The sequence below is a fragment of the Chaetodon trifascialis genome, chromosome 10 (genome assembly GCF_039877785.1).
Source record: "Chaetodon trifascialis isolate fChaTrf1 chromosome 10, fChaTrf1.hap1, whole genome shotgun sequence".
Classification (NCBI taxonomy): Eukaryota; Metazoa; Chordata; class Actinopteri; order Chaetodontiformes; family Chaetodontidae; genus Chaetodon; species Chaetodon trifascialis.
In genome coordinates, this window is record NC_092065.1 from 15,974,577 (window position 1) to 16,000,253 (window position 25,677).

At 44.2% G+C, this 25,677-nt stretch overlaps 1 protein-coding gene across 1 annotated transcript in view; it reads right to left on the reverse strand.

Annotated features, from left to right (window-relative positions):
- itpr2 (inositol 1,4,5-trisphosphate receptor, type 2) overlaps nt 1-25,677 on the reverse strand; it is a 61,694-nt gene that overhangs the window by 25,685 nt on the left and 10,332 nt on the right. The window contains exons 10-37 of the mRNA XM_070971703.1: nt 25,420-25,464; nt 23,421-23,572; nt 22,365-22,464; nt 22,116-22,276; nt 21,886-22,027; nt 21,482-21,640; nt 19,983-20,155; nt 19,510-19,629; nt 19,102-19,284; nt 18,681-18,932; nt 18,462-18,609; nt 18,226-18,373; nt 16,683-16,870; nt 16,473-16,596; nt 16,317-16,374; nt 15,992-16,157; nt 15,515-15,682; nt 14,877-14,963; nt 14,665-14,790; nt 14,412-14,534; nt 13,964-14,164; nt 13,362-13,613; nt 13,119-13,244; nt 12,803-12,931; nt 12,362-12,482; nt 11,890-12,071; nt 11,221-11,363; nt 10,499-10,607 (exon numbers count right to left, since the gene is read on the reverse strand). Of these exons, the coding sequence (XP_070827804.1) occupies nt 10,499-10,607; nt 11,221-11,363; nt 11,890-12,071; nt 12,362-12,482; nt 12,803-12,931; nt 13,119-13,244; nt 13,362-13,613; nt 13,964-14,164; nt 14,412-14,534; nt 14,665-14,790; nt 14,877-14,963; nt 15,515-15,682; nt 15,992-16,157; nt 16,317-16,374; nt 16,473-16,596; nt 16,683-16,870; nt 18,226-18,373; nt 18,462-18,609; nt 18,681-18,932; nt 19,102-19,284; nt 19,510-19,629; nt 19,983-20,155; nt 21,482-21,640; nt 21,886-22,027; nt 22,116-22,276; nt 22,365-22,464; nt 23,421-23,572; nt 25,420-25,464 (4,086 nt within the window). The remainder of the gene's footprint in view (nt 1-10,498; nt 10,608-11,220; nt 11,364-11,889; nt 12,072-12,361; nt 12,483-12,802; nt 12,932-13,118; nt 13,245-13,361; nt 13,614-13,963; nt 14,165-14,411; nt 14,535-14,664; nt 14,791-14,876; nt 14,964-15,514; nt 15,683-15,991; nt 16,158-16,316; nt 16,375-16,472; nt 16,597-16,682; nt 16,871-18,225; nt 18,374-18,461; nt 18,610-18,680; nt 18,933-19,101; nt 19,285-19,509; nt 19,630-19,982; nt 20,156-21,481; nt 21,641-21,885; nt 22,028-22,115; nt 22,277-22,364; nt 22,465-23,420; nt 23,573-25,419; nt 25,465-25,677) is intronic.

Below are 25,677 nucleotides of genomic sequence, written 5' to 3' on the forward strand. Positions count from 1 at the left end.
TGATTGACAGGTGGATGACTTGCATTGTGCTTGTCACCACCTATATGTTTATTGTGCAACAGGAGGGAGTGACGGATGGATGGACGGCATATAAAGAATGTACAGACACTGGGGGGGGGGGGGGTCAGCATCAGTGTCTATGGCAACCTATACCTCAAAATGGCCTTGTTTAGATGACACATCACCACCATCAGTATTGATCTGCAGAGTGGAGGGATATGGACAAAGATTGATAGAAAGGTGGAGCTCAAGGGTGAATGGACTGCAGTGAGCCACCTGTGGTTTTCATGGGAACATATTAGGAGGACAATTCTGGGATCCACTGGGATACAGATGGTGGACAAAAAAACAGAAACACCTGAAAATACCAGAGCTTTGCAGCAAAGGCAGATTTGACGAAGCTCATACTGTGGTGGTGCTGAGACATCGATCTAGCTCCATGACCACTGTTTCAACAGCAATCTGAAATTGCTCAATTAGCGCTGAAGCAATTAGTCAATTAATCACTTTCGTCAATAGACTAATGTGAGTGTGCAATTGCCAAATCAACATTACATAACAACAATATTATTAAGTGGCAAATTGTATAATCATTTACTTGTTTATCAACTTTTCCTGGCTCTGGATTCACAAACTATTTGCTATTTCTCTCTTCATTGTGTCATTGTAAATTAACAATCTTTGAGTTTTTGGACTATTGCTCAGACAAAACAAGGAATCTAAACATGCTGAAAGGTTTATCTATAAATAAAGAAATTAACAGTCAGATTAATCAATCATGACAGTCCATTGTTCCTCTCTGTTAATACAGTTTTCCTGTCTCAATATTCACTGTCACACGTTTTTAACCTCTTCCCTTTATTACATTACATAATTTTGCAGTGTTTGTGACTGACACACCAACAATTATCTGGCCTCTCTGTCCCTTTGCAAGTTCCCTTATTGTGACTGTCACACCTCTATTAAAGCCAACACACTGCTAATTGGTATTCAGCATATTATGACTCATTTGTGTAGCTGCCTTTGCAAGCGTGTTTACAGTAGTTGCTGCTTACAGTAAATTTCTGGTGCATTGCAAGCTTTGCAAAATTGTAATGTGGAAGAGGAGAAAGTCTGAAACTGAAACTGAATTATTCATCAAGAATTCTGGTCATTATGGATGGCAAATTTTCAACAACACTCCAAACTGCTCCCTTCGAAAAAAAAAATTGATCAATACGTTGACAGCGAGAGATCAGACAAATGAGACACCTCTGTGCTTCGCCACGGACGCTGCTCAGGTACAGTCCAGCTGAGAAGCCTCAAACTAAGTGCACTGAGGAGTGAAGATATGGAGGAGCACGTGCAGCTGATGCTCCCTGTGTCAGTAAACACTCCATCTCATCTGCAGTCAGCAGAGACACTTGTCTGCCTGCACTGTCTGGCTGACTGTCTCACAAACACTCACACACTCATGCACACAGACACACACACTTCTTGAACTGAAGGTGAGCATCCATTGAGCTAGCCTCTCTCTTTTCCACACAGCGATGCACAGACACATTCTCAGTGTAACTACAAACTCAGCACTCCACTCTATAAGGCATCCAAATACACGCTCTTTGACTGATTGCAGGCTGAATCGTGTTTGACTCAACGTTTCTCCTTTACTGACAGAGGACATGTTGGTTTTGCACTACTCTCAAACACCAGTAAAAGAGACACTCCGGCGGGGGGAGTTGAAAATTGGGTGACAGGATTTTGCTCTTGTTCACCTCCCTTCTGGGCGATACAGTCTGCTGGCGAGGTCTGCAGAGAGAGTAGAGGAGAGGGGAGGCAGGATGGCGGTAGAGGAGAGTCAGCCCAGCCTGACTCATCTGCTTGCTGCTGCATTGATGAGAAAAAACTCCAGTCAGGTGATGTAAGAGCCACGAGAAAGAGAGATAGAAATAGAGGCAGAAGAACTGACAGAAGTAAGAGGAGGAGGGGGGTTGAGGGAGAAGAGAGGAACAAACAAAACCTAGCGAGGAGCAGACAGTCGTGGTGTTTTAAAATGTGCACCGGCACGCCACACTGCGGCTCTGGTGTCCAAGCTGGGGATGAGCTGCCGATCCCCACCTCCGGCATCCTTACACCCCCCTTTTCTCCCCCTCCCTCCTCCAGCCCCCTCGCAGCTCTGCTGTCTGCAGATCTCTCTGACTCCAGAGAGATGCATGGGGAAAAAGACAAAGACACCAGCCTGCCCCGTGCTTCTTTAAGGTGGTCTGAAAACTCGCTCAGGCAGCGGAGAGCAGCACCACCTGTGAACCAAGACAGACGGTGCCAGGAACGGGCGGGGGACGCTGGAGCTGCTCAGGCCAGACAAGGTCGATTATAGAGGAGAGTCAGGCCATAGAGGAGGAGAATGTTTCCCAAACAAGGCTCAAATCGGGAAGGCTAATGGTTTTCTTTTCTGTGTTACTTTCTCCCGCAACAGAAACCTGAGAGGACTTTGTCTGTGTGTGTCTTTTGAAAACAGCGGGGAACGCTGATCAAGTACAGTGTGACACAGTACAAAAACAGATTCCCCAAGGGCCACGTGAGGGCTGAGCAACATCCAACAACCATCAGGGAGCAACATTTCGGTCCCAGCAGAAACTGCAGTCAGCACTCTTTGTTCAGTTTCAAACTGAAACTCTACCTTGTATTGTTATCAGCACATGACACTAAAACTCTTTCAGATCCTGTACATGATAATGTGTTGCATGTTATCTAATACACACGTTGGTAGTCTGTAAGGTGTCAGTGAGCCCTTCACATCTTGGAGCTGGCTGGGGGGAATGAAAGCTTGGAGTCTTCCATAATGCAAACATATTGATATCATTGTGTCCTCACCAAGAGGGTTAGTTCATGAAAGGACAAAATCAGGAAATCAAGACACATGCGGTCACATTAACCGGCTGTTTTGAAGTGGGAGAGCTAAGGCAGATGTGGGAAGACATGGGCATGGCTGCCACTGCCACTAAGGACAGTGAGGTCTTGTCACTTGTAATTTGACAGCATAAAGAGGACTTAGACATTCAGGACTTTCCACATGGATATGGAGAAGCCAGCCAATGTGGAAAAAGTAGCCAGCTAGAGGGGTCCAGGGGCATGATCCTACCCCCCTCCCCAAGAGAAAAATGTTGCCTCTAAAAGCCCAAATTTGGTGGCCTCTGGCACACAAATAGCTGGTGAATAACATTCATTTTGTTACACACAAAGCAGAAGAAAATGACTCAATGACAGGATAACCAAAAATGTAACCACTGATAAAATAATGTGGAAAAACATTTACTGATCATATTTACACTGTCTGCCTCTAGCTTTGATTACAACGAGCATTTGCCGTGGCATTGTTTTGATAAGTTTCTGCAATGTCACAAGATTTATTTCCACCCATTCATTCATTCATCTTCTATACCGCCTATCCCTTTCGGGGTTGCGGGGGGGCTGGAACCTATCCCAGCTGTCAGCGGGCGAGAGGCCGGGTACACCCTTGACCGGTCGCCAGTTGATCGTAGGGAAACATACAAGACAGACAACCATTTACGCACACACTCACACCTAAGGGCAATTTTAGAGTCACCAATTAACTTAATGAGCATGTTTTTGGTCTGTGGGAGGAAGCCGGAGTACCCGGAGAGAACCCATGCATGCACGGGAAGAACATGCAAACTTCACACAGAAAGGCCCCGCCCGACCCGGGGACCGAACCGCCGACCTTCTTGCTGTGAGGCACGCACACTACCTGCTGCCCCACTGTGCCGCCCTTATTTCCATCCAGTGATGCATTAATTTTTCACCAAGATCTCGTATTGATAATGGGAGAGTCGGACCACTGCACAAAGCCTTCTCCAGCACATCCCAAAGATTCTCAATGGGGTTAAGGTCTGGACTCTGTGGTGGCCAATCCACGTGTTAAAATGATGTCTCATGCTCCCTGAACCATTCATTCACAATGTGAGCCAATGAATCCTGGCATTGTCATCTTGGAATATGCCCGTGCCATCAGGGAAGAAAAAATCCACTGATGGAATAAGCTGGTCATTCAGTATATTCAGGTAGTCAGCTGACCTCATTCTTTGGGCACATAACGTTGCTGAACCTGACCTGACCAACTGCAGCAACCCCAAATCATAGAACTGCCCCCACAGGAGTGTACAGTAGGCACTAGGCATGATGGGTGCATCACTTCATCTGTTAATTCCAGGTGGCGACTTTTTTCGGCCAGGCAGGCAGTGTATTACTGTAGGAAGTTCCATTACATTCCATTTTCACAGCATGATTTGGGGCTGTAAAGAGTGCAATGTAAAGAAAGATAATTCATTTGTCTGCAGAACACAACCTCTAACCTCTCTCCACACACAATTTCCTTGAATTAAATCAAATTTGCAGAAAGTAGAATTGAATGTGCGATGGCGGTGGTGGCTTTAGCTCATAACCTCATAACTTCTACATCTCTGGCAAAGGTCCTGCACACACAGTGAGTAAACATGAGCTAAAGTTACACTTCTGTCCAGCTACTGTTAATCCTAAACTGAATTATTGTTAATATACTTTAATTATGGGCTGTGCTCAGCTTTTTTAAGTGATGCTGTTCAATTAAGGTTTAGGCAGACATTAGCCATTTCCACGATGTTTCCGCTCTTCCTCATTCCAATTCTCTTCTGTAGGACAGGAAACATTTCCTGACATGCAGGCACTACAGGGGGCTCTGCAGCTTTGTACACAGGGCCAATGGTCTACCATGCATCTGATAAAAAGACACTCACGCTTGGAGACACGCATCACGTGCCATCATTTAAAATGTTTTCAAGCTGCAATTGCACAGCACATAAAATGTTTTTTTACCAATCACATCAGGGAAGGAAATTACGTCCACATGTGAGAGCAATTGGTGAGACTTTTTCAGGGAAATACTGTACAAGACCAGCGGCGTAAACAAGCGTTCAGAAAAAGGCCAACTGTTAGCTGGCCGGTTCACTGTGGAAGTATTACATGTGATTCACTAACATTGTTAAGAGCTCAACATGGTTCTTAGGAAGACAGTAATGTTGAAGATAAGTTAGCTGGCAAGGTACAAGCGAGGTTTGTCTGTTTTGTCTTCCCTACTGGCAGCTGTGCATGGGCACAACGTGGATAAAATAGGAGAAATACCTCACAATAAAATCGCCATGCAGTAAATTAAGTGTTGCTGAGGGCTTGGATTTTAACCATGCCAAAGGCAATGCTTTATGGATGCTAATGTTAGCCTGTTGGTCATTCTTTGGTTCAGACTGAAATATCTAAACATCTATAAAATGTATTGCCATAAAATTTGGTACAGACATTCACCTCCCCAAAAGGAGAAATTCTAATAATGTTGGTACCTAATCTCCTCATCTAGCGCCATCATCAGGTCAAACAGCTGTACTTGTGTTCAGTGCTAATTAGCAAATGGTGACCATAATACCTGCTTAACATTACCATGTTAGTATGCTGACCACTGCACTCAGTTCTAAGTACAGCCTCACGGAGCTGCAATTGTGGCTACAGAATCTTAGTCTTGTTCATCTGAGATATTGAATCATCTCAAGAGTCATTTCTGAGTCTGAACATTGCGCAGTTGTTTTCTCCATCAGTGTAGGTGTGCGTCTACTCTTGACCACTGGTACATTTTTTCCTTCCTTTCCTTTTACATGATTTTTTGGTGTTTGAGATTGATGCCACAACAATTCAGTCAATCACAATTAAATAGTCAACAGGCTGTGACTCAGGAGGTAGAGCAGCTCATCCATTAGTCAGAAGGTCAGCAGTTCGATACCCCGCTCCTCCAGTCTGCATGTCGAAGCATCCTTGGGCAAGATACTGAACCCCAAATTGCTTGTGTGTGAATGTGAATGTGGCATATGTTGTAAAGCGGTGGTTGGTAGACTAGAAAAGCACAATATAAATACAGTCCATTTACTATTTGCAGTCCATGAGTCAAACAAACTGTTTTACAGCTTTAATATAGGTGGGATCACTATTATTTTAGATAGTTGCTATCTAAATTACTGGTGCATCACTTACGAACATTACCAAATGAGGATAATGTGGCATGGGGAAAAGTACACAGCTGATGACAACATGCACAGAGGTCACAAGTAGACATCTAAAGGGATATTTGCAAAACAGCAGAACAAACCACATCCTTAGATATGACCAACACTGGCTGTGTCAATACAAATGAATGCAGAGATTCACTAAATTCTTATTCATTTCTGGGCTGTTGTGTGTTATTCTATGACAAAATTGAAAGCTAGAAAAAATCAGTCAGAACACAAGGTACAATTCATATTCGTCCTGTCGCCTGTCATGTGCCTCCATGAGCACAAGAGACCTCACTCACATACAATCAGATTCGAATAATACGCTATGAACTGTGTCGAAACGCTATTCACAATGACAATTAATCTCATTCATAGTTGCCCTGATATGCACAAAGTCAGGGCATTTCAAATTTTTACCAGTGGTTTTTACAGGCCATCTCTTTCCTCTGTGGCTTGGAGCTAAAAAAGTTCGGCAGGCACCGTGCTCCCGGTCTGAAGGCATTTCCACACAGGGTACATAGACTTCCTGTGCCCAGTCACAGCCAGACCAGACAGACAAACAACATGTGCTAATCCCTCATCACCATGGAAACCAAAACATAATACTCCACTAACAGACACCTGACGGATGGATTGAGGGAAGTGAGGGCGAGAGAAGGCAAGGAGGGAAGGACCCTCTCTGCACAAACTCACATGACAAATACATTTCCACACAAGCTATTAATATTGTTTGTCATTGGATGAAGATGCATGACACCTTTGGGCACTCAGATTTTCTACATTTCCTAACTCCAACTTTCTGACTTGACTCAGCATGCTGTGTCAGAGTCCAGCCAAAGGTCAAACTATAGGTACCCATGAGCTCTCTGCCCGCCTGACCATCTCCCTGTGGACAGACCAAAACATCTTCCACCAATCCCATGAGCACACCAACAAACCGGGAAAACCCTGCAAGATGAGCTCCCACAGGGACAGCCAGCGTGGCACGGTATGCCTTGGACTGTGTGTGTGTGTGTGTGTGTGTGTGTGTGTGTGTGTGTGCGCGCATGTGCACGCATGTGTGTCTGAGCGGAGCTTTGCGTCTACATGCGCCCGTGTGATGCGCTTAGCATTGAGAGGGTGGTAATCTGTAAATCTGCTTTGCCTTGGGCAGGTGGTGTGAAACTTGGCAAGCAAGAAAGAAAGAGAGTGAGAGAGGGACGGGAAGACAGAGACGGACAGACAGACAGTGTGTGAATGACAGGGATGAGTGTGAAAGTGAGGGAGGAAAGAGAGTGTGAGAGCAGTTTATATTACATAACTGGCTTTTTCAATCCTCTGTAAACAAGAAGACACGCTTACGTGCGCACACACACATGACAGCACATTACATACATGCACGTGCATGTGTTCACAGAGAATATTTAGTTTCAAGTACAAAAACTTGAACTATTGTGTTAAAGGGCAGGGCTGGTAATATTCTATATCTTCCTTATTGTCAAATAATCCCATGAAGAGAATTAAACCAACAGTGAAATAATCCTGCTAATAGGAAAAGTCTGTGTCTCAAAGTCCTATTCTGTTGTGCCTTAGACTTTTATTATCCAAAAACTGTAAGCAACTGGGTGATATGTTCTGTTATTATGATGAACACGTTTACTGTAGTTTGAGTCTATGCATATCGAGTCAATGTTGTTCAGATCATGTAAATTGTGTGGAAAAGCCATGGTGGCATTTTTTAAGTTTCAGGTATTTTTGACTATATTTTAAAGGTGGACAGTGGAGAGGTGAGAGGAAATGAGGGGAAACAGAGGGGGGCGTCACATGCAATCAAACTGGGCACTTTACAATCATAGTATATTCTTCTTAGCCAAGAGGCCACCATGATACTCTGCCCTGGTAGCATTTTAGTGCACGTGACAATCAATTTTCTTTAATCCGTCAACATACACAGTCACAGAGCTTTAAAAACACAGCAGTGCATCAAACGTGTATTAATCCACAGATGAAAATAATCCTCAACAAATGCATCAGTCTTTCCTGATTGAATAAATTTTGTAAAAACAAAAACCAAAAACACAATGCCCAGGAGATGTAAGAAATTACTTCTTTTTTTTTTTAAAGAAACGATATGTTTGTGTTTAAAGATGTACATTTTCAGTTACAACAGACAAGGTGGAGAAGTACTGAGACACACTGATGCATTAGTAGCTTGGGTTTTTCATGAGATTTGACAGAAAAGTCAATAATAACACCGGCCTTATCCTTCAGGTGACAAATGACATGAGATGAGATAGCATTTCAAATTTGCACGACATATTTTAAGCACATTTTCCCCCACGTAATATCTAAGATATCAGTGTGCACAAAACATTTTTTCAAGTCTTTTTCCCTCCTAAAAGCCTCCCTCACCCGAGACATCTTGAGGGCAAGTGGCAGCACAAACATTTATAAAGCTGCCCTTATCTGACAGCCAAAACAAGTGAAGTGCAGCACTATGAGCCAACACGTCTCTATGCCGAGACTGCTGCAGCTCTTCCCTTTGCTGCCCGACCAGCGCTCCTGGCATGACCCAGGCAAACAGAGACCAGGGCCTGCGTGGGGCGAGAGGGGAGAGATAGAGAGAACATAACTCGGGCAGGCAGACAGAATGCGATAGACTGAGACAATGCATGGAGGGGGCAAAGGAGGAAGAGAGAGGCAGCGAGCGGACAGAAGAGTGAGAGTAAGGAGGAGGGAGGGAGGGAGAACGTGATGGTCCACGTGACGCTGGCTCAGCCACTGCAGGCTGTTACGTAAGCGCACCCCCTGCCCTGTCTCCTCATAGACTGAGCAGACTCTGCTTCTCTCCAATCCCTCACCCTGCAGCCGCTGCCCACTTTTTTTTCCCTTCCACTCACATGGCTCCTCACATGGCTGCCTGCCTCCCTCCCTCCCTTCCTCGATCACTCTCCCTCCATCTCTTTCTCTCACTCTCCTCCACCCACTCATTGCACCCCAGGGGAGCCACCAACCTCTGCTGCCTATGCTGTCACTCTGTCTCTCTCTCCTTCTGTTTTTTGTCTGTCTGCCTCTCCCTCTCTCATTATTTCCATCAATCCTCTCTCACTCTCTCTCTCTCTCTCTCTCTCTCTCTCTCTCAGCAAGGCTGCAGCTCCACGCTCAGGGCTACAGGGATATGACAAAGAGAGGCCACAAATACATGCTTGAGCACACTCACGCACACCTACACAAACTGACATTTCACATATCGTTACCGCACTGTCTGGCTTCTCGAATGCGCCGAGCCGCTTTTAAAAAAGTGACTGCTTTTCCACTTTGAATTCGTCTGATCTTGTTCCACACAACTGTTGAATAATTTGCCTTTCGAAAAACAGCTTGGCTGACTGACACAAGACGCAAACACAAATAGGGAAAACAAAACTCTGACTCCTCAAGCAGCTGTAAGTGACACTGGCTGGCAAGTACTACACTGAGAAAGGTAGTCTCGACAGTATTACTAATGCAATTACGCTGAAGGAGAGGACAAAGGCACAAACATACACGCATCTTAACAAGTGATGTTCAGGTACAACAGCAGCAGCTTTTAGAAGGACAAAGGACACATGACTGTGTCCGAGGACAGAAACACATGCTTTCCACCAGCACAATCTTTAATACAGTAAACTGAGTTCGAGGCTGTGAAAAACAATGGATGATTCTTTGGAGGTGTTGTCCTCTGATGCACACTGACTGAAGTCTTGACCGGAACAGCTCATGTTGTGTGAATTGCACAGCGTCACCTCCTCTCGCCACGCAGCTGGAACAAACTCTCCTAAACCTTCCAAAGGTGTTTACAGTCCGGATTTTTTTGTACTTTGGCCTTCACCCTCCACCCCCTCAGGAGACACAAACACATACACACACGCACGCACACCCAGCCACCTCCCTCAGTCTCCTCTACCAACTCTTGTCATTCACTTTCCAAGGCCTCTGGCTGAGAGGGGGTGCAGCAGGAGACGGGCTCCTGCACCCCCCTCTCGCTGCAGTATTGATTTGTTTGTTCAGTGCTTGCCCCCCTCCTTCTCCTCCTCCTCCTCCTTCCCTTACTTCCTCCCTTCTATTCTCCCTCTCAGTGTGAGTGTGTCCTCAAGTGCCTCCCTGCCTTATGTAACATAGAAAGGCCCACAGCATACTGATGAAGGGAAGTCTGGGCTCTGGGCCGACAGACCTGGGAGAAAACAAGGACTACACTGCACTGCTGATAGGAGTACAGCACTGCTGACACCTGAAGACGGGACTAGATCCACAGTGAACTTGGAGATAATTTTACCTTTAATTAATGTGTTTTTTATGTAAGAGTGGGAGCACGAGAGATTCTTGTAGAATCCTAAAATTTGACTCTAAAAGTGACGTATAATTGACTGGAAATGTGTTTCAGGGTGACAGGGGTAGGGTGAAGTACTCACAGACTCCTGAAAGCACTCCTTCTTGTCCAGCATCTCTCTGAGTGTCTGCAGGATCTTGATACACAGCTTCTCCTCTTTGTCCATGAGCTTCTTGGTGTGTTTAATCAGTCTGACGGGATGACAAGAGGAGAGCTGCATCATTTATAGTCGTGTCCTGCTAATGCAGTCACTGGCTCACGAGTAAAAACAGAGCAATACTTCATTGATCGCCACAGGTGAAACTTCCCTTTGTGCTCTCCGGGGAGGTCAGACAGCAGCAGCAGAGTAACAGCACCCCTGGAGGTTCGATGATGTATCAAGCTGATTTTTTATATCTAATATTTTAGTTTAAGTAGTTTGACCGGAGACACAGTCAATTAACTTTTTTTATTTTAAGCATAAATTAGTGTTTGTAATGTTGTTCATTTATAATTTCAAATGTTTTTTGAAAATTGGTTTCTTCACTTTCAACTCAATTCTAAAGCCTCCAGAACTACTGAAAAAATATATAACGTAGTTAGTAATTAATTGCAATGCATTACAGTACCAGTCATTGTCTGATATGCCGATCCTGAACTTCAGTTACTTCTTCCAAAAATTTTAACTCATCCAGCTGCAAACCACTATTTCAGCTATGCTGCTGGTCTTCCTTGTAGCTTGACAATTTGAAATGTGGTCTCCAGGCTTTCATAAGGGAGGAGTGTGTTCTTGGTTACATACACATGTTGTGGACAGTCACTTACTTGGACATGAAAGCTCCGCTCTCGCAGCGTAACCGAGCAGCCTCTGGAAACAGCAGCTCAGGGCTGTGAAGGACATCCACCAGCACAGAAAACTCTGCCTGAACCTTCGGGCTGAACTGCTCCTCCAGAAGAGACACGACCCCCTGTGCATCACAGACAGACACACACTACTGAAGACCAAACAGGAAACCTTCATGTTCTCAGCTTGGACTGTGCTGTTTGTGTAAGGTTTCAGGTTTCAGTCACGCTAGCTGCACAGCCTTACAGATGGCAATGCCTGTCGGTCGGTTCATCACTTTGGTCCAGATTGAAATATCTCAACTACTATTTCATGAATCACCATGTCATTTTGCACAGACATTCATGGTCCCACCATGACGTCGATAATTTTTGATTTTGTCAAGTAAAATGTGTCAGGAACTATGGGATGAACTGCTGTAAAATTTGACTAATGAATTGTTGAAAATTCAAAATTAGTGCTGATTAGCATGCTAACATGCTAAACTAAGATTGTACAAATGGCAAACCTAATACCTGCTGAACACACTGTCACTACGAGCATGTTAGCAGGCTAACATTGGCATTAATCTCAAAAGCACTGCTGAGTCTACATGCAGTCTCAGTGCCTAACGTGGCTGTGGACTCAGAGTCTTGTTGAAAAGTGAGCACCTGCAGCTTCTCAATGATGTTCTTGTAGTCAGGGCCACCCAGGGGCTCCTTGCGTGGGCGTGTGCGTGCAGAGATCCTCCAGTCCTTGGCTGCTCGCTGCACCATGGTGCTATGGACCTTCAGAGACAAAGTGTTGACCTGACTGTCCAGGTCCACCGGAATGGCTATAGCCCGTGCCTTAGCTGGGGAAGAACATGAAGGGTTAAATGTTGGTCTTTTCTGCTCAACACAACACAAACACCAACACCCCAGATGATTCAATAGAGCTTGTTAGTGGTCTGTGGTACTGCATGAATATGAAAACATATCGCACAACCAATACCAATACCAATACCAATATTTTCTCTTACAATAATTATTTATTATAATTATCAGTTTACATTTGAGTAATATATTTTATTATATGTATGCCAATGCCTCTATCTCTGTCATTGTTCAAATCAAGGCTGGAAAGCAGAGTAGCAACACTCACCAACGTCAGCCAGGGTCTTGATACAGCTCTCAATATTAGCCTTCTGAAGTGAGTTGATCCAGGTGCAGTTGTAGATCCTGAAAGCAGACTGGAGCAGCTTGATGAAGACAGACTGGTTTGTCTGTGAAGAGGGGAGAGAGCAGGGAATACTGTTTTTTAGGGCAGAGAAAGACAGAGATAAACCTGATGGGAACACTTCAATATTGTCTCTGATAGAAGACATTAGTACAGCCTTCTGCGTAAAACACCTCAAGCAGCTGCTTTAGGTACAAATGTCTGCAATAAAACAAGAAGGTTCCCGGTGACGGTGCAGCGAAGGAGGAAGACGGCTGTCAAATATTTTTACTGTAAAGTAGCTAAAAGTTGGCAAAGGATTTGGACGTGAGTGAGCTTCCCTCTGTGGGCACATTTCACCTGCTTGTCAGAGGTGAAAAACAATACCTGCAGGTTGGAGTGGTTGACAGAGAAAGGTGAGCTGAAGAAACCCTTGACAATGGCCATCACTGTCTCTGTCACATACTTCTCCAGGGCAGGGTCGGCATGGTTACGGTCTGTGGTAGTGTTGCACACCTTAAATGCAAAAATGAAATGGGGGGAAACTTTTGAACGATCCCATCCTCGCATCAGATCTCCATCATTTTCTCTGCAGTGCATAGATTGAGTGAATAAGTAGGCCTCGATGTATCTTGAAGAACACGGCCTCATTAGAAAAGTATCAGGCGGACACATGTGACCTTTAAATCTGACAGAGCCTTACGCTGGACATGTCCACCAGGAAGTTGTCAAAGAGCTTCCAGATGTGGTGGGAGGTGTAGATCTCCTTCATTTCCACCTCTGTGTCCACGTAGCAGTGATTCACAAAGTTCACGTAAGCAGTTTTCACCTGAGGGAGATCAAGAAATAAGAAATTAAAACCCTGAAAATTTGTGACAAAACATTTATCTATACCATAAAACTCAAACTATATTGATATTTTCTATTAAAATGATCTATCCTTTACCTCTGGTATACAGTGTACATCAGTGACGACTTTGACAATGTCATCCAGTGGCAGCAGAGAGTTGCATTTGAGCTCAGTGTAGACGTTCTTGCCCTCGGTGCAGGCAGCTAGCAGCTCCACCAGCGTGTTGTGGTAGGCCAGAGCTCCATCTTCATCCGTCCGCTCGCGTTCAGAGCCCATCATTTGCAGCAGCACCGGGAAGGAGGAGCGGTCATTGTAGAACACCAGCACGTCCTCGCCTCCGTTCACCAGCTGCACCCAAAGAAAGAAACATGAGGTTAAATGCAGTGCTTTTAAAGCACTGAATTTTCCTTAATGCAATTATCCTGATTAATATGTAATTTAATGAAGTAATCTGCTGCTTTAACTACACACTAGCGCACATTCTTTAATGGCTCTTATGTATCCGTGTACTCTATAAGATGGCGTAATTTTGAAAAACTATGTACTTATCTTAAAATAAGAAATTGGAGCTCTTCAGTAGTATTCCTCACAAAGAGAGTGTTAATGTTTGTGCTGTAATAACAGCAATGATTGACACCAGACACTTTTCAGGTTGTTGCTTTGGGAGAGCTATCATGTCAGAACAAAGCTGTTCTCACCTCTGTCATGACTTTGTCCTGGCATTTCTTCACATACTTCCCATCAGCTTTCACAATGGTTTCCAGGAACTTGAGGTACTGTACGTGTCTTCCGTGTGTTTCGATGCAGTGGACGAAATGATGCACCACACGGTCGCTGATCTCATTGCACAGCTGGTAGTTGTTCATGAAGATGTGACGCATTGTCTCGGCTTCCAACAACTGGGAGAAACACCATTCAGTCTTTTAGAAGAAGATCTTCATAAAAATTATTTTCTGACTCATTTGTCTGACTGAAAAAAGAAAAACTGTTCTTTTTGAACATGAGGACAACATATCTCACTCTCACTGTTTTTCATTAAAGGCTAATTCTGTTCATGCTACTGCACGCTCAAATATGAAAGAGGACGTTCCAGGAAGGAAAGACGTGACAACAAGCGGAAAGTACAGCGCGGTCATATCAATATACCCCTGGAGTGAGGAAGAGGTTCAGGTGTTTGTGTAGCAGAGCTTGGTTCTGAGCGTTTCCTCTGCAGAAATTTTGCAGAAACGTGTGTGCCAGGGTCATGATCTCATTCATCTTCTCGTCACTCTGTGCAAAGGCAGAAGCAAAAAAATAAACGCAAATAGCGTCAGAGAGAATGTAAGACAGGAAGACAGAGATTTCACATAAACATCAGGTGCAACGAGTCAGTAAACTGGCTGTTTTGGTTGTTGCTCACTGTCTCGTAGGGGATCTGCAGCAGGTCCAGCACCACAGTGTGGGCCCCCATGTTCTTCAGCAGCCTCTGCTGCTGCACGCGACTCTTCTTGCTGGGATAACACAGCTTACTGAGTCGCAGCAGGATCTAAATATCAGACACACACCTCCATTACAGACACACTACAGAACAACATGACAAGTTTAACCTGGAAATAAAGACATGGAGGTCACCTCTTTGACGATGTTATAGTTGTTTGCTTTGTTGCTGTCAATTTGAGGTTTAATATCTCCATCCTGTACCGGGCTCAGGACAACCTCCTGATAAGAGACATACATGAAGAAAAAAACTTAAGTAATACACTTAATTAGCAATTTGGATTTCATTAAGAAATTTAATGGTGTGTTAAATATTTTAATTGCTCTGTGTTTATGACATAGTTGACTAAAGCGCCATGATTCTTACATGTTCCCACCGAAAGGATTATCTTTGGAAGGCAATAACCTCAATATCCAGCCTCTAATTACCAGGCATTTGTCACAGTGTGGTGGAAAACGTCTGCACTGATCCTTATCATTGCATAATTGTAACAGTACTGACGTAAAAACAATACACATGTTACAGACCTGGCTAACAAAGATTGACAGCAGGTTCCTGTTCGGCCAGATACTATTACATTGTTCCTATGTACTGAGCTAAAAAAAACAGCTTTCCATCAGCTTTGATGAACGCTAATAACAAACACAGAAGTCATTTACAGCTGAATGACTGATGGCATGTTTAAGATAAATACAGTAACTTCCTGTAGAGAAATAAACGTCACCTAAATCAGAAGAGTGAAATTTTGCTGGAAACCATTAAACGATGGTACCTCGATGTTCTGCTCCTTGCCCTGCCTGACCCCCAGGTCTTCACCGCTGTACACTCCACTCTTCTCCACCCACAGCTCTGACTTCTCAACAGTCAGGCGCAGCTGATCCAGGTCTGCCTTGATCTGCTTATAGTTCTCCACATCCTGCTCTGACACCAGCAGCTGGACCTGGAAAACACACACAGACGCACGTTACTGGAAGAGAAAGAAACCAGACATAAAGATATTAAAAGAACAAATGTGTGCGAGACCGGATCTCTGCCAAGAAGTCTCACTGCACCACTTTGGAAAGTCAGCGAGTCGTTAAAATGGGAGCTTGTGCCGCTCTAGACTCCAGCTGAGGAAGCTCTTAGTGAGACAGTTTACAGCAGATGCTACTTGGTCCTTTAGAGAACCCTCCTAATCCAAACTGATTACATCAACCATGACAAAAATCACTTAACTCAGGAAGTGCTTAACGCCACGCTCTCTGGCTACCTGTTTGAAGGCCTGCAGCACCTCGGCTCTCTGGCTGAAGTGTTTGAAGATGAGCTGCAGCGAGCCAGACACCAGTGGGGGGTAATCCTGCATGATGAGATGGATCAGAACCCTCAAAAAGGTCCGACCACCCTCATCATCCAGCTCCACTGCGCTCAACTCTGAGCTGAAATATAAATATGCACGCAGTCAATCCACATGAACACCTATGCACAATGAAGATGAGATGGGAGTTTTTAAGCAGCTGCAACAATTTTCCAAAAGACCACAGAACCACATCACCAGCGTCATCAGCGGCAGAGAAATTAATTGCAGCTTCACCTACCTCCCTGCAAACATGCTCTCTGCTTTGGTCGCAATCTCATCGATGTCTGGTTCAGAAGCTGGAGACAAAATGAAACGGTCAGTACGGTATGGCAGGCTGCAGCAGAAACATAAAATGAACACGTAGTATTTACATTAAGAGAGAATAGAGTCTCACGTGTCATTGGGGGAATATCCGCCACCGAGACAGAGCTGTCAGTTATGCTCTTGTCCCCAAACTCTCTCTTGTAGATGGACAACAAGTATGTGATCCTATAATCCAACCTCACACTCAGGATGAACTAACAGGGAAACACAAAGCACACAGTTGATTAATGCCAAACTGCACCACAAATCACTACAAGTACATTCAGTAGTTGGCGCTTACTTGCAGGATCTCAATAATCTTCAGCTTGGTGTCCATCACCATGACATCCTCATTGTCCGGCAGGAGGTGTCCTTTGCCGTAGCGCAGGAAAGGAGGGCTGTCGGGGAGGCTGTGCGGCACACCTCGACTCATCACCATCTGGGTCATCATTTCGCCGACTCCGTGGATCGTACGCAGGACATTGTTGCCTGGAGGAAACATTCATCTTCATACATGCTGCATCGGGCATATGCAAAGCCCAGCATTTGCATCTAATCATACAGATCACATATTTCAGCTCAGGCCAGTGAAAGGTGGACTATGTGTCATGAAAGTCAAACAGGACATGAAATGGGTGGCCCAGAAACTCTTCCCAGCGATGTTAAACATTTCTGTTTCGTGCTGTAGTGCTGCTGTGTGTGTCGTGTTGTGTCTTTTTCTCTCCTGTGTAAGTGTGCATGCGGCTCTCCATGTCGTCCCCTGCCTTGCAGCTGCAGTGAGTGATTGGTGGAAGCTGTTTTCAACCATCTCAAACTGGAGGATACAACACATGGAAGAGATGCCACTCGGCCAGCGGGCCTTTCAGGAGACGTCAGACTGTGTGTCTGCAGTTCAGTCTGTTCAGTCTGCGTGCTGCTGGCGTGATGCTGGCGTGAGCAGAGTTCAGTAGTCTTTTTCCCTTTCTGGAGGGATGGTGTTTTTGTGTTTACAGTTTGATTTAGTGCATTAAATTAATGGTCATTTGTTTGTTATATATCTAAATCAGCTTCTTCTGTTTATATGAAGCTTGTTTTCTGCTGCTGTTTGTAGCTTTTTTAACTTGTCCATAAATCACTTGTTTGTGCATATACTTCAGTTTCCTTCCTTCTTTTCCCCTGAGTTATTTATATTTTTACTCGCCTCATGGCCTGGACACTCAGGAAAAATAACAATTTCCTAAAGATGTTTTCAATCCAGCTGCAATCTATTCTGAATCATTTCCAAGAGCAAGATCTGTTCTTTCTCTCTCTGATGTGCAGAAAGTCATCTCTAACATCGTATCGACACGTCCCTGTTCCTGTAACTTGGTTCCACCGGCACCCAGGCTTCTTTATCTGCTCTAAAAACATTAAAAAGTCTTCTAACAAGATCTAAAAACTATTACTGCAATTCTTTTCTCCCTCTGCAAGCTCTGTGTTACTTTAACAGCTGAATTCTAAACTCCTCTGCTTTTATGCTCCTGCATATATTTATCATCTGCTGCATCCACATTTCCTATCTAGACACCTGAAGACTCCTGATGCTGGGCTTTTATCTGTCCTTCACTTGAAAGGACAAATCATTTGGTCCAAATTTTAAGCTGAATCATATGTTTTTTTTTACTAGCTTTTCTTTTAATTGTATTACCCAAATTATAGAACTACCTCCTCCCTGTTCCATTATCTTAGCCCCTTAAATAGGAAAGAACAGTTTTACTCATTAGCTAAAACTTTTTATCGACTGTTTAAAGCGCTACATAAAAACGTAACCTTTATTTGACCCAATGCAATGAAATAATGCACTTATACTGTGTAGCAGCACTGACCAGCCTCGGGGCTCTTGTTGAGCTTGTTCATGAAGGTGAGTGGGTGCTGGACAATATCCAGGATGGCCAGCAGAGTGCGCGTGAGACGCAGCAGCTCACTAAAGCTATAGAAACCAAAGTAAACCAGGTTTCGAGCCAGATTCACCACCTGGAAGAGACACGTAATACAAATAAATCACTGAAGTAGCCACTGAGGAAATTAAGTGTGTATTTGAAAAATGTTGAGTTTATTTTACCTCTAGTGTGAGTTCATTCTTGTCTTTATCCCCAAATGGAAAAGGCTGGCTGACCACATCTCTCAGGTATTCTTCCACAAACTCCATGGTGGGAGCAAACTTCCTCTTCATTTCCTCCCTCGAGGTGTCAGTGGACTCGTACTCAAACCTGCGGAAAAGCACAATCGCAATCACACCCTGCACAGAACACACACATCACACAGATATGTGGACACCTACTCATGGATGGTGATCTTGGAGGGGATCTCGGTCCAGAGGCGGGCATAGCGTACAGGCACCACAGACTCCTGTGGGTCACGGTCCACATGCATGTGCAGCATGAGACGGCAGAAAGAGGCTCTGAGGTTGTAGGGCAGGCAGTCGTCAAACATGCAGCGCAGGATCAGATCCACGGGTAGCTGACAGGAGATCTGGTTGATGGCTAGGTACTGACGGTCCAGACACATTTTAGCAAACAGGTTGAGCTGGTACCTGCAGAAGCGGTGAGAGACATGGGGGAAGAAAAAAAACACATGAAGGGATTTTTGTTTTGTAGTCTGGAAGAAAAGAGAAAACACACTCTGCTGCTTGCTCGTTTCAGCTATTTTTGTGTTACCAGGGGAAGAAGGTGAAGCACATGGGCCAAGAAAGCTACTGTCACCTGTAATAGGTGATGATGTCTACATCCATCTTGTGGTTTCCCTTAGCATCTTGGGCCAGGTGGCGAATGGATTTGCCGTGAGGCTCCTTGTGGCTGTCGATCCAGTAAAGCCAAACCTCCTCCTCCTCCACCTCCTCCTGCATCAGAGACGACTCCAGGGTGGTCTCCATGTTAGGGATTAGTCTGCGGGGTGGAGAGGAAGAAGGGGCGAGTGTGACATAAAGTATTTACCAGGAAAACTGCACACATTAAAGTCTGCTGCTGCTAAAAGTATCGGTTTCACAAGAGGCACAGTGGACGAAAGGAGTGCTGTACAAGCGTGTTTATACATGTTTAAAAAGGAACGACTGAAATATGACAGCATCGACTTAGATGTTTTAAATATAGATACCGCAGGGTGTGACTCACTTGGTCTGGATGAGGATATCTGCGTTGGTGGGGTTCAGCATAAATTTACAGATAAGCTCTTGTGTGACGGGGATGGCAGTCTTGTTGGACACACAGAGATCAGAGAGATAATCCAGGAATCTGGAAGAGTAGACCAGACACGAACAACCACATTTAACAAATGTTTTACACACACAATGTCGCAGCATAGGAACACATGAAGGAAATCTTTGTGGGAAATCTTTTTGATTCTTAATCCAATCACTCTAATTACTTCTGTAATGTATGAAGCACTGGGACACAATAACAACTACAGCTCATCATAAACCTACTATCCATGCCAATAGAACACCACAAAATATGGCATCATGGTGGAGAACATCTGTTAAAAACTTTCACTAATTCTCACACACACGGTCAGATGTTTTCTATATTTGCTATTATCAAATTGTCGCCTTGGGTCATGTAATCTCTGGGAGGTGTACATGTCTGACCTGGGCTCTCTGTTGCGCCTCAGCAGGCTGACGAAGGTCTCGATCTCTCTGGCTGTGATGTGTTTTTCCAGCAGCTTGCGGTTGTTGTGCAGCAGGGCAGTGATTGTGTCCTCAGCAAGGATCTCATACCCAATCTGAGACTGCATGATTGCAAACTTCTTGGCTATATATTCCTACGTGGCACAAGAAACATATGGTTAGAAACACTTCTGATGGAAGTGGTGGTGGAGGAAAGCTGAGACAAAAGGTCTGAGTAAGAGAAAAAGCATAAAAAAGGAGCTGAATTACTGCATCTAGTGTGTTCATTTTACCAAAATCCCAATTTGTTCAGCAAGATAACTCTGAATCAACACCCTGATTTAAATGAGGTTACCCACAGTGACAACTGAGAGACACCTGTCACATCCATCCTGTTAGCTACTGAGCTCAACATGATGACTGTTGGGCAGGGGCCCAGGGCTCTATCAATGAATTCCCTGATTAATCAGTTAACTAATTAACCATTTATTTTATAAAATTACAAAAATAATAAGTGCATTTAAAAGTTATTGAACCCCAAGTCGTGCAATTGCTTAGTTTGCCTAAAAAAAACCCCTAAAATACTGAATTTGTAATGAAATGCAACGTGAGCAAATCTTCAAACTTTCAAAGGTGGAAGCAGTAAATGTGTGACATTTTACTAGATATAATCAATTATGTCTAGTATATCAACGTGTATATTTGGTATATTAGAGAAGCACAAGTGATACTAACAACATTTATGATGGTCCTATGGGTCTATTCAAATGTCCCAGTGAGTCATAACAGTGTGATCATTAACTGTATTATTTACATCAGTGTGTTTTCCCTCTGTGACATGTCAACATGCCTTCTGTGAAAAAGGCTTTAATGAAGTATTAGGTAACAGACTGATGGGAACAAGAATAAAAGCAGGAAATTAAAACCAACTTCTAGCTAGGTGCTAGAAGTGTTTACTTCTTGTTTTAACTGCAGTGGAATTGTTTATCTGCGATATGCAAAATGCAGTACAAGAGGAAGCAAGTGGAGTCCAAAGTCAGAATGAGTGATGCAGTTGTATCTGATAATGATGGCTTTAAAAGTGAGGTAGCATCAGCCACTGGTCATACCTGGACAAGGAAGCAAAGTGCATGAATGCACTGAGCTGAGAATGGGTAAATTTTATTCTTTCTAAATAAAACAGACTTTTCTTAATTAAAAACTCATATCAGCTCATGTTCATTATTAAACTTGTCATGAATTATTTCTGTTTAAAAGACTGCTTTGGCACTGCTAAGTATTCTTGATTAAGGGCATCATTACAGCAGCTGTGGTCCCAGCATAGATTTTTCCAGATAGTCTGGCAGAATCTATACTGATAGTCAAGAGCCGCCTCTCTATCCTTAAATGACCCCCATCCCCGTGATAATGAGCATGCTAATGAGCCCGGTGACAACTCAGTGAATGCTCAATATTAGACTTGTGCAGACGACCAGACGTGCCTGGTTCTTGCGATAGTCCTGTTGGGAGTGGCGAAGCACCCTGTAGCAGAGTCTCAGCATGTACTTGAAGTGAGCATAGCGCTGGTCTCCCAAATCCTCCAACTTAAGCATCGGACCATCACCCTGATCTGTGAAAGGAGCCTTCAGGATGCCAAAGATCTGAAAGGACAGGAATCTGGAGTCAATGATGAAGAACCAACCAAACATGAATACTTGATAAACACGCCTCTTAATTTGTGGTAATTATATCAAACTCATGGAAATATGATCAAATTTAAGTCTTGCACACAGATACAGACAATATCTGTATCTGTGTGTGTGTGTGTGTGTGTGTGTGTGTGTGTGTGTGTGTGTGTGTGTGTGTGTGTGTGTGTGTGTGTGTGTGTGTGTGCGCGCGCACTGACCTGGGCGAGGATGTTCTGTTCCCTCATGAGTTTCTGCCTCTCTCGGTTGGGTGTGGAGGTGACCACAGACAGAACTTCCTGGCCGTTGTTTGGTACCACACACACAAAGAAAACCAGGTCCTCCAGGAGCTTGGTCACAAACCTGACAAATGCACGAAGGTAAAAGACCGTCAGTTGAAGTCAAAGTAAAATCTGCATAGTATCTCGTGTGACCTGTCATGTGTCGGTACCTCCTCTCATTCTGAGCGATGTTGCCGTACTGCAGCTTCCTCACAGTGGACTCCAGGACCTTGCTGGCGTCGTTGGCGAAGTCCAAGTCTCTGACCTCCGACAGGGGAACAGACACGATGGCAAAAGCCTCTTTGTCCTCTTTAGTGGCACAGGTGCCAATCTGTTGTGACAGCCAAAAGAAATTCCCAAATAATGCAACATGTTGGTGTCCCTTGTGTGTCTATGTGTGTGAGTGGGTCTGTGTAGACCTTGAGCATAACCGGGCGTTCCTCCTCTGCATCGATGGGGACGTTGGTGCTCGTCACCCAGGTGTTGGTGCACAGGTGTCGAAGTCTCACGTAGGAGTTTCTGAGGAAGGATGGGATGAGTCATTCACACGACTTGTGACTTTCAGTTGATTGGAACTAGTTTGGTAAGTCAGTTAGCCTCAGACTTAAACTATAATTTTTTAACCATGTTAGCTGCTGAAGCGACGGCAATGTCTTTCATGACAAGTGGATGATTTGCGACGACATTTTATAAAGACGTTCATGACCTCCTGAGGATAAAACCTGCTGACTTTGGTGATTCCCTGACTTTTCCCTGAGCACTGTCATGTTTTCTATGTTCACAACTACAGGAAGAATTGCCATGAAATTTGGTGCAGACACTCGTAGCCCCCTCAGGATGAACTGTTGAAACTTTAGTGATTTTTCATCTTGTTTCATCAGGTTAAAACTTTCACTTGTCCAAAACTCTCACTTATGACCAGATACCTGCAAAATGTGCACTATTCCCATCAACCTTAGCTGTTATCTGTTTTCAGTGTGAATGCTAGCATGCTAAAATGCTAAACTCATATGAACATGGTCAACATTATACGTGCTACACATCAGCATGTTTGCACGTGAACACGTTAGCATGCTGACATTAGAATGCTGCTCAAAGCACCGCTGGGCTTCAGTACAGCCTCACAGAGCAGCTTGCAGGGTGGCTGACTCTTAATCTTGTTAGAAAAAAACGTGTATATTAAATGTATATTATGGGAATTGAAAGGGACACTTCCATTAACTGCTATTTCAGTTCCACTGTGATATTATCCAGTAACAAGTGTCAGTGTATTTCAAATTGTTCAATTGCAAACAACAACATAACACTTACTTGAGGAAAATTCACAAAAGCAGATGGTTTGGAGTCAAAATAAGTGACATTATCTCACGCTAATGGCACATTTGCAGACAAGAACGGCTGTGCTCTGTGCTGTGAACTCTAGTGAAAAATGCCCCCCGTGTTGTGTTGCTGTTGTCCCCATGTGAGCGACTGACCTGGGCACGAGACAGTCGGCCCGCTGCAGTGTGGTGGCGTCCAGCTCAAACAGAGAGGCGATGTCATTCCCATGGGGAACAGAAACCAGGGTGAAAGAAATCTTCTCTGCTGCTTGATGCTTCCTCTTGGAGAAGACAATGTCTGCCTCATTCTGCAGCACCCACACATACATGAGGAGACAGACAAGTCTCAAAGCATGGCCCAGACAGTTAAGTCATTTATCAATACTCAGACATGCATTTTCCCAGCAATCTTTAAACATACAGGACAACGCTACATGTGTCACTCCATGTTCAAGTCTACAGGAGAAAGACGCGTTTACGCTGTTGCAAGGAAATGAATCTGACATGGAGCGGGTCAAATTGTTTATTTTGTTGACTAGCTATTCATCAGTCGATCGACAGAAAATGAATCTGCAACTTTTTTGGTAAATGAGAAATCGGGTTTTCAGGCAAAAATGCCAAACACTCACTGGTTCTAGCCTCTCACATGCTGCTGTTCTTTCTTTTACTATCATATGTGATAGTGACTCGAGCATCTTTGGTTTTGAACTGTTGCTTGGATCTGAGATGCAAAATTCACAATAGTCACATTGGGGGACACAACAGGAAATGACGATATGTATTTTTCTGTTATCTTTTGACATTTTATAGACAAAATTATAGAATAATTGAGAAGGTAATAGACACACCAATAGAAAATAGGATATAATAGTAAAATCCCCAATGATTCAGTTTCTGATAATAACATAAAGGAGGAAAAGGCTGTGACCAGCACATACTTGATATATCACTTTACATTATGACAGGACATGTGAGGGATACAAAGGATACTGAAACACAAGTACTACAATAACTTTATCGGCTATTTTTCTGTCCATTAGTCGATTAAGTCAGTTTATGTCACCAACAAGCAGAGCGCACACATTTCTGTCAACTTGACTCTCGACACATACTCACAGAAATACTAATAAACAAGCCAAATTGTTGATAACATCTATAATTGAGGACAGATGGATGTGAGCCAAACTATTCTGTCACAGCTTCCTACACTAACGAGGTATCAAATTACACAGAAATGTAGCCAGAGAGCCATGACTTCTCTGTGTGGTGTGTTAGACACTGCAGTACGTAGGCTGGCACAGTCTACGCTGTGCAGATGCAGCAGATAATGGCGAGGGTTAATTTCTCCCACTGTTCTCTGCATGTCAATGGGAAGCTCCCCAGAGCTGCCTCCATGCCTCAGCTTCTCTATCCTCCCACTCCTCCCTCCCCCCCCCCCACTGGTGACTCACCCCACCAGCTTAGCACAGGCGAGTGGAGCAGAGCAGACAGCACGTCTGCCTCCCCTCCATCCCCTCTCGCAGGGCACCCCCACACCCAGACGTTATGTAAGGAGCCCCCTGTGTGTCTGAAATTCAGCATGTGCATGAGAAAGTGTGTGAGGTTGAGAGAGTTTGTGTGCGTGTTCCTGTGCATTGCCAGAATACAAATGTGCGAGGTAGCTAAGAGCTGAAAGAAATGTCTAGATATAGATTCAGAGTTTGTGTGTGTGCGTGTGTGTGTGTGTGTGTGTGTGTGTGTGTGTGTGTGTGTGTGTGTGTGTGTGCATGTGCGTGTGTGTGTGTGTGTGTGTGTGTGTGTGTGTGTGTGTGTGTGTCTGTGTGTATGTACTTTGTGAGTGAGAGAGAACTGGTGCTATTGCATAACCAAAGGATGAGGAGACAGAGAAGGGCCTGAAGTTGGACAGACAACGAATAACTGCTGAGATAATTGCTCTCTCCACTAACACAATCATATAATCTTCTCTCCCGTTCACCAACTCATTCTCTCTTTGAGTCAAGTGCAACCTGACTCATCTATTTGCATTGCTTTGCATGTCCTGAATTACAAATACAACTTAGTATAGAAAATAATGTGAAAAATCTGTGGGCAGAACCAATGTGAGGAGAGGTGTGATTTGATTTTTTAGCTAAATTCACTTGTTGGACTGACTCACCTCTCCTTTAGGCTCCACCGTGTTATCCTTGAATTCAGGATTCACCTGCAGAGAAACCAAACGGTCAGTGACCTCAAATCTAGAAAGCTGTGGTCATAATCCTGTCATTATCATTCCCCACCACCCAAATCCAAACCGCTCAACAGCAAAAGACGGGTGATAGTGGCCATATCAATGGGAATACTGCCACCTACAGCACATCCCCTAAAATCCCCTTCAACTGCACTTATTCAGAGGCTGAAAAGTAGATACTCCCAT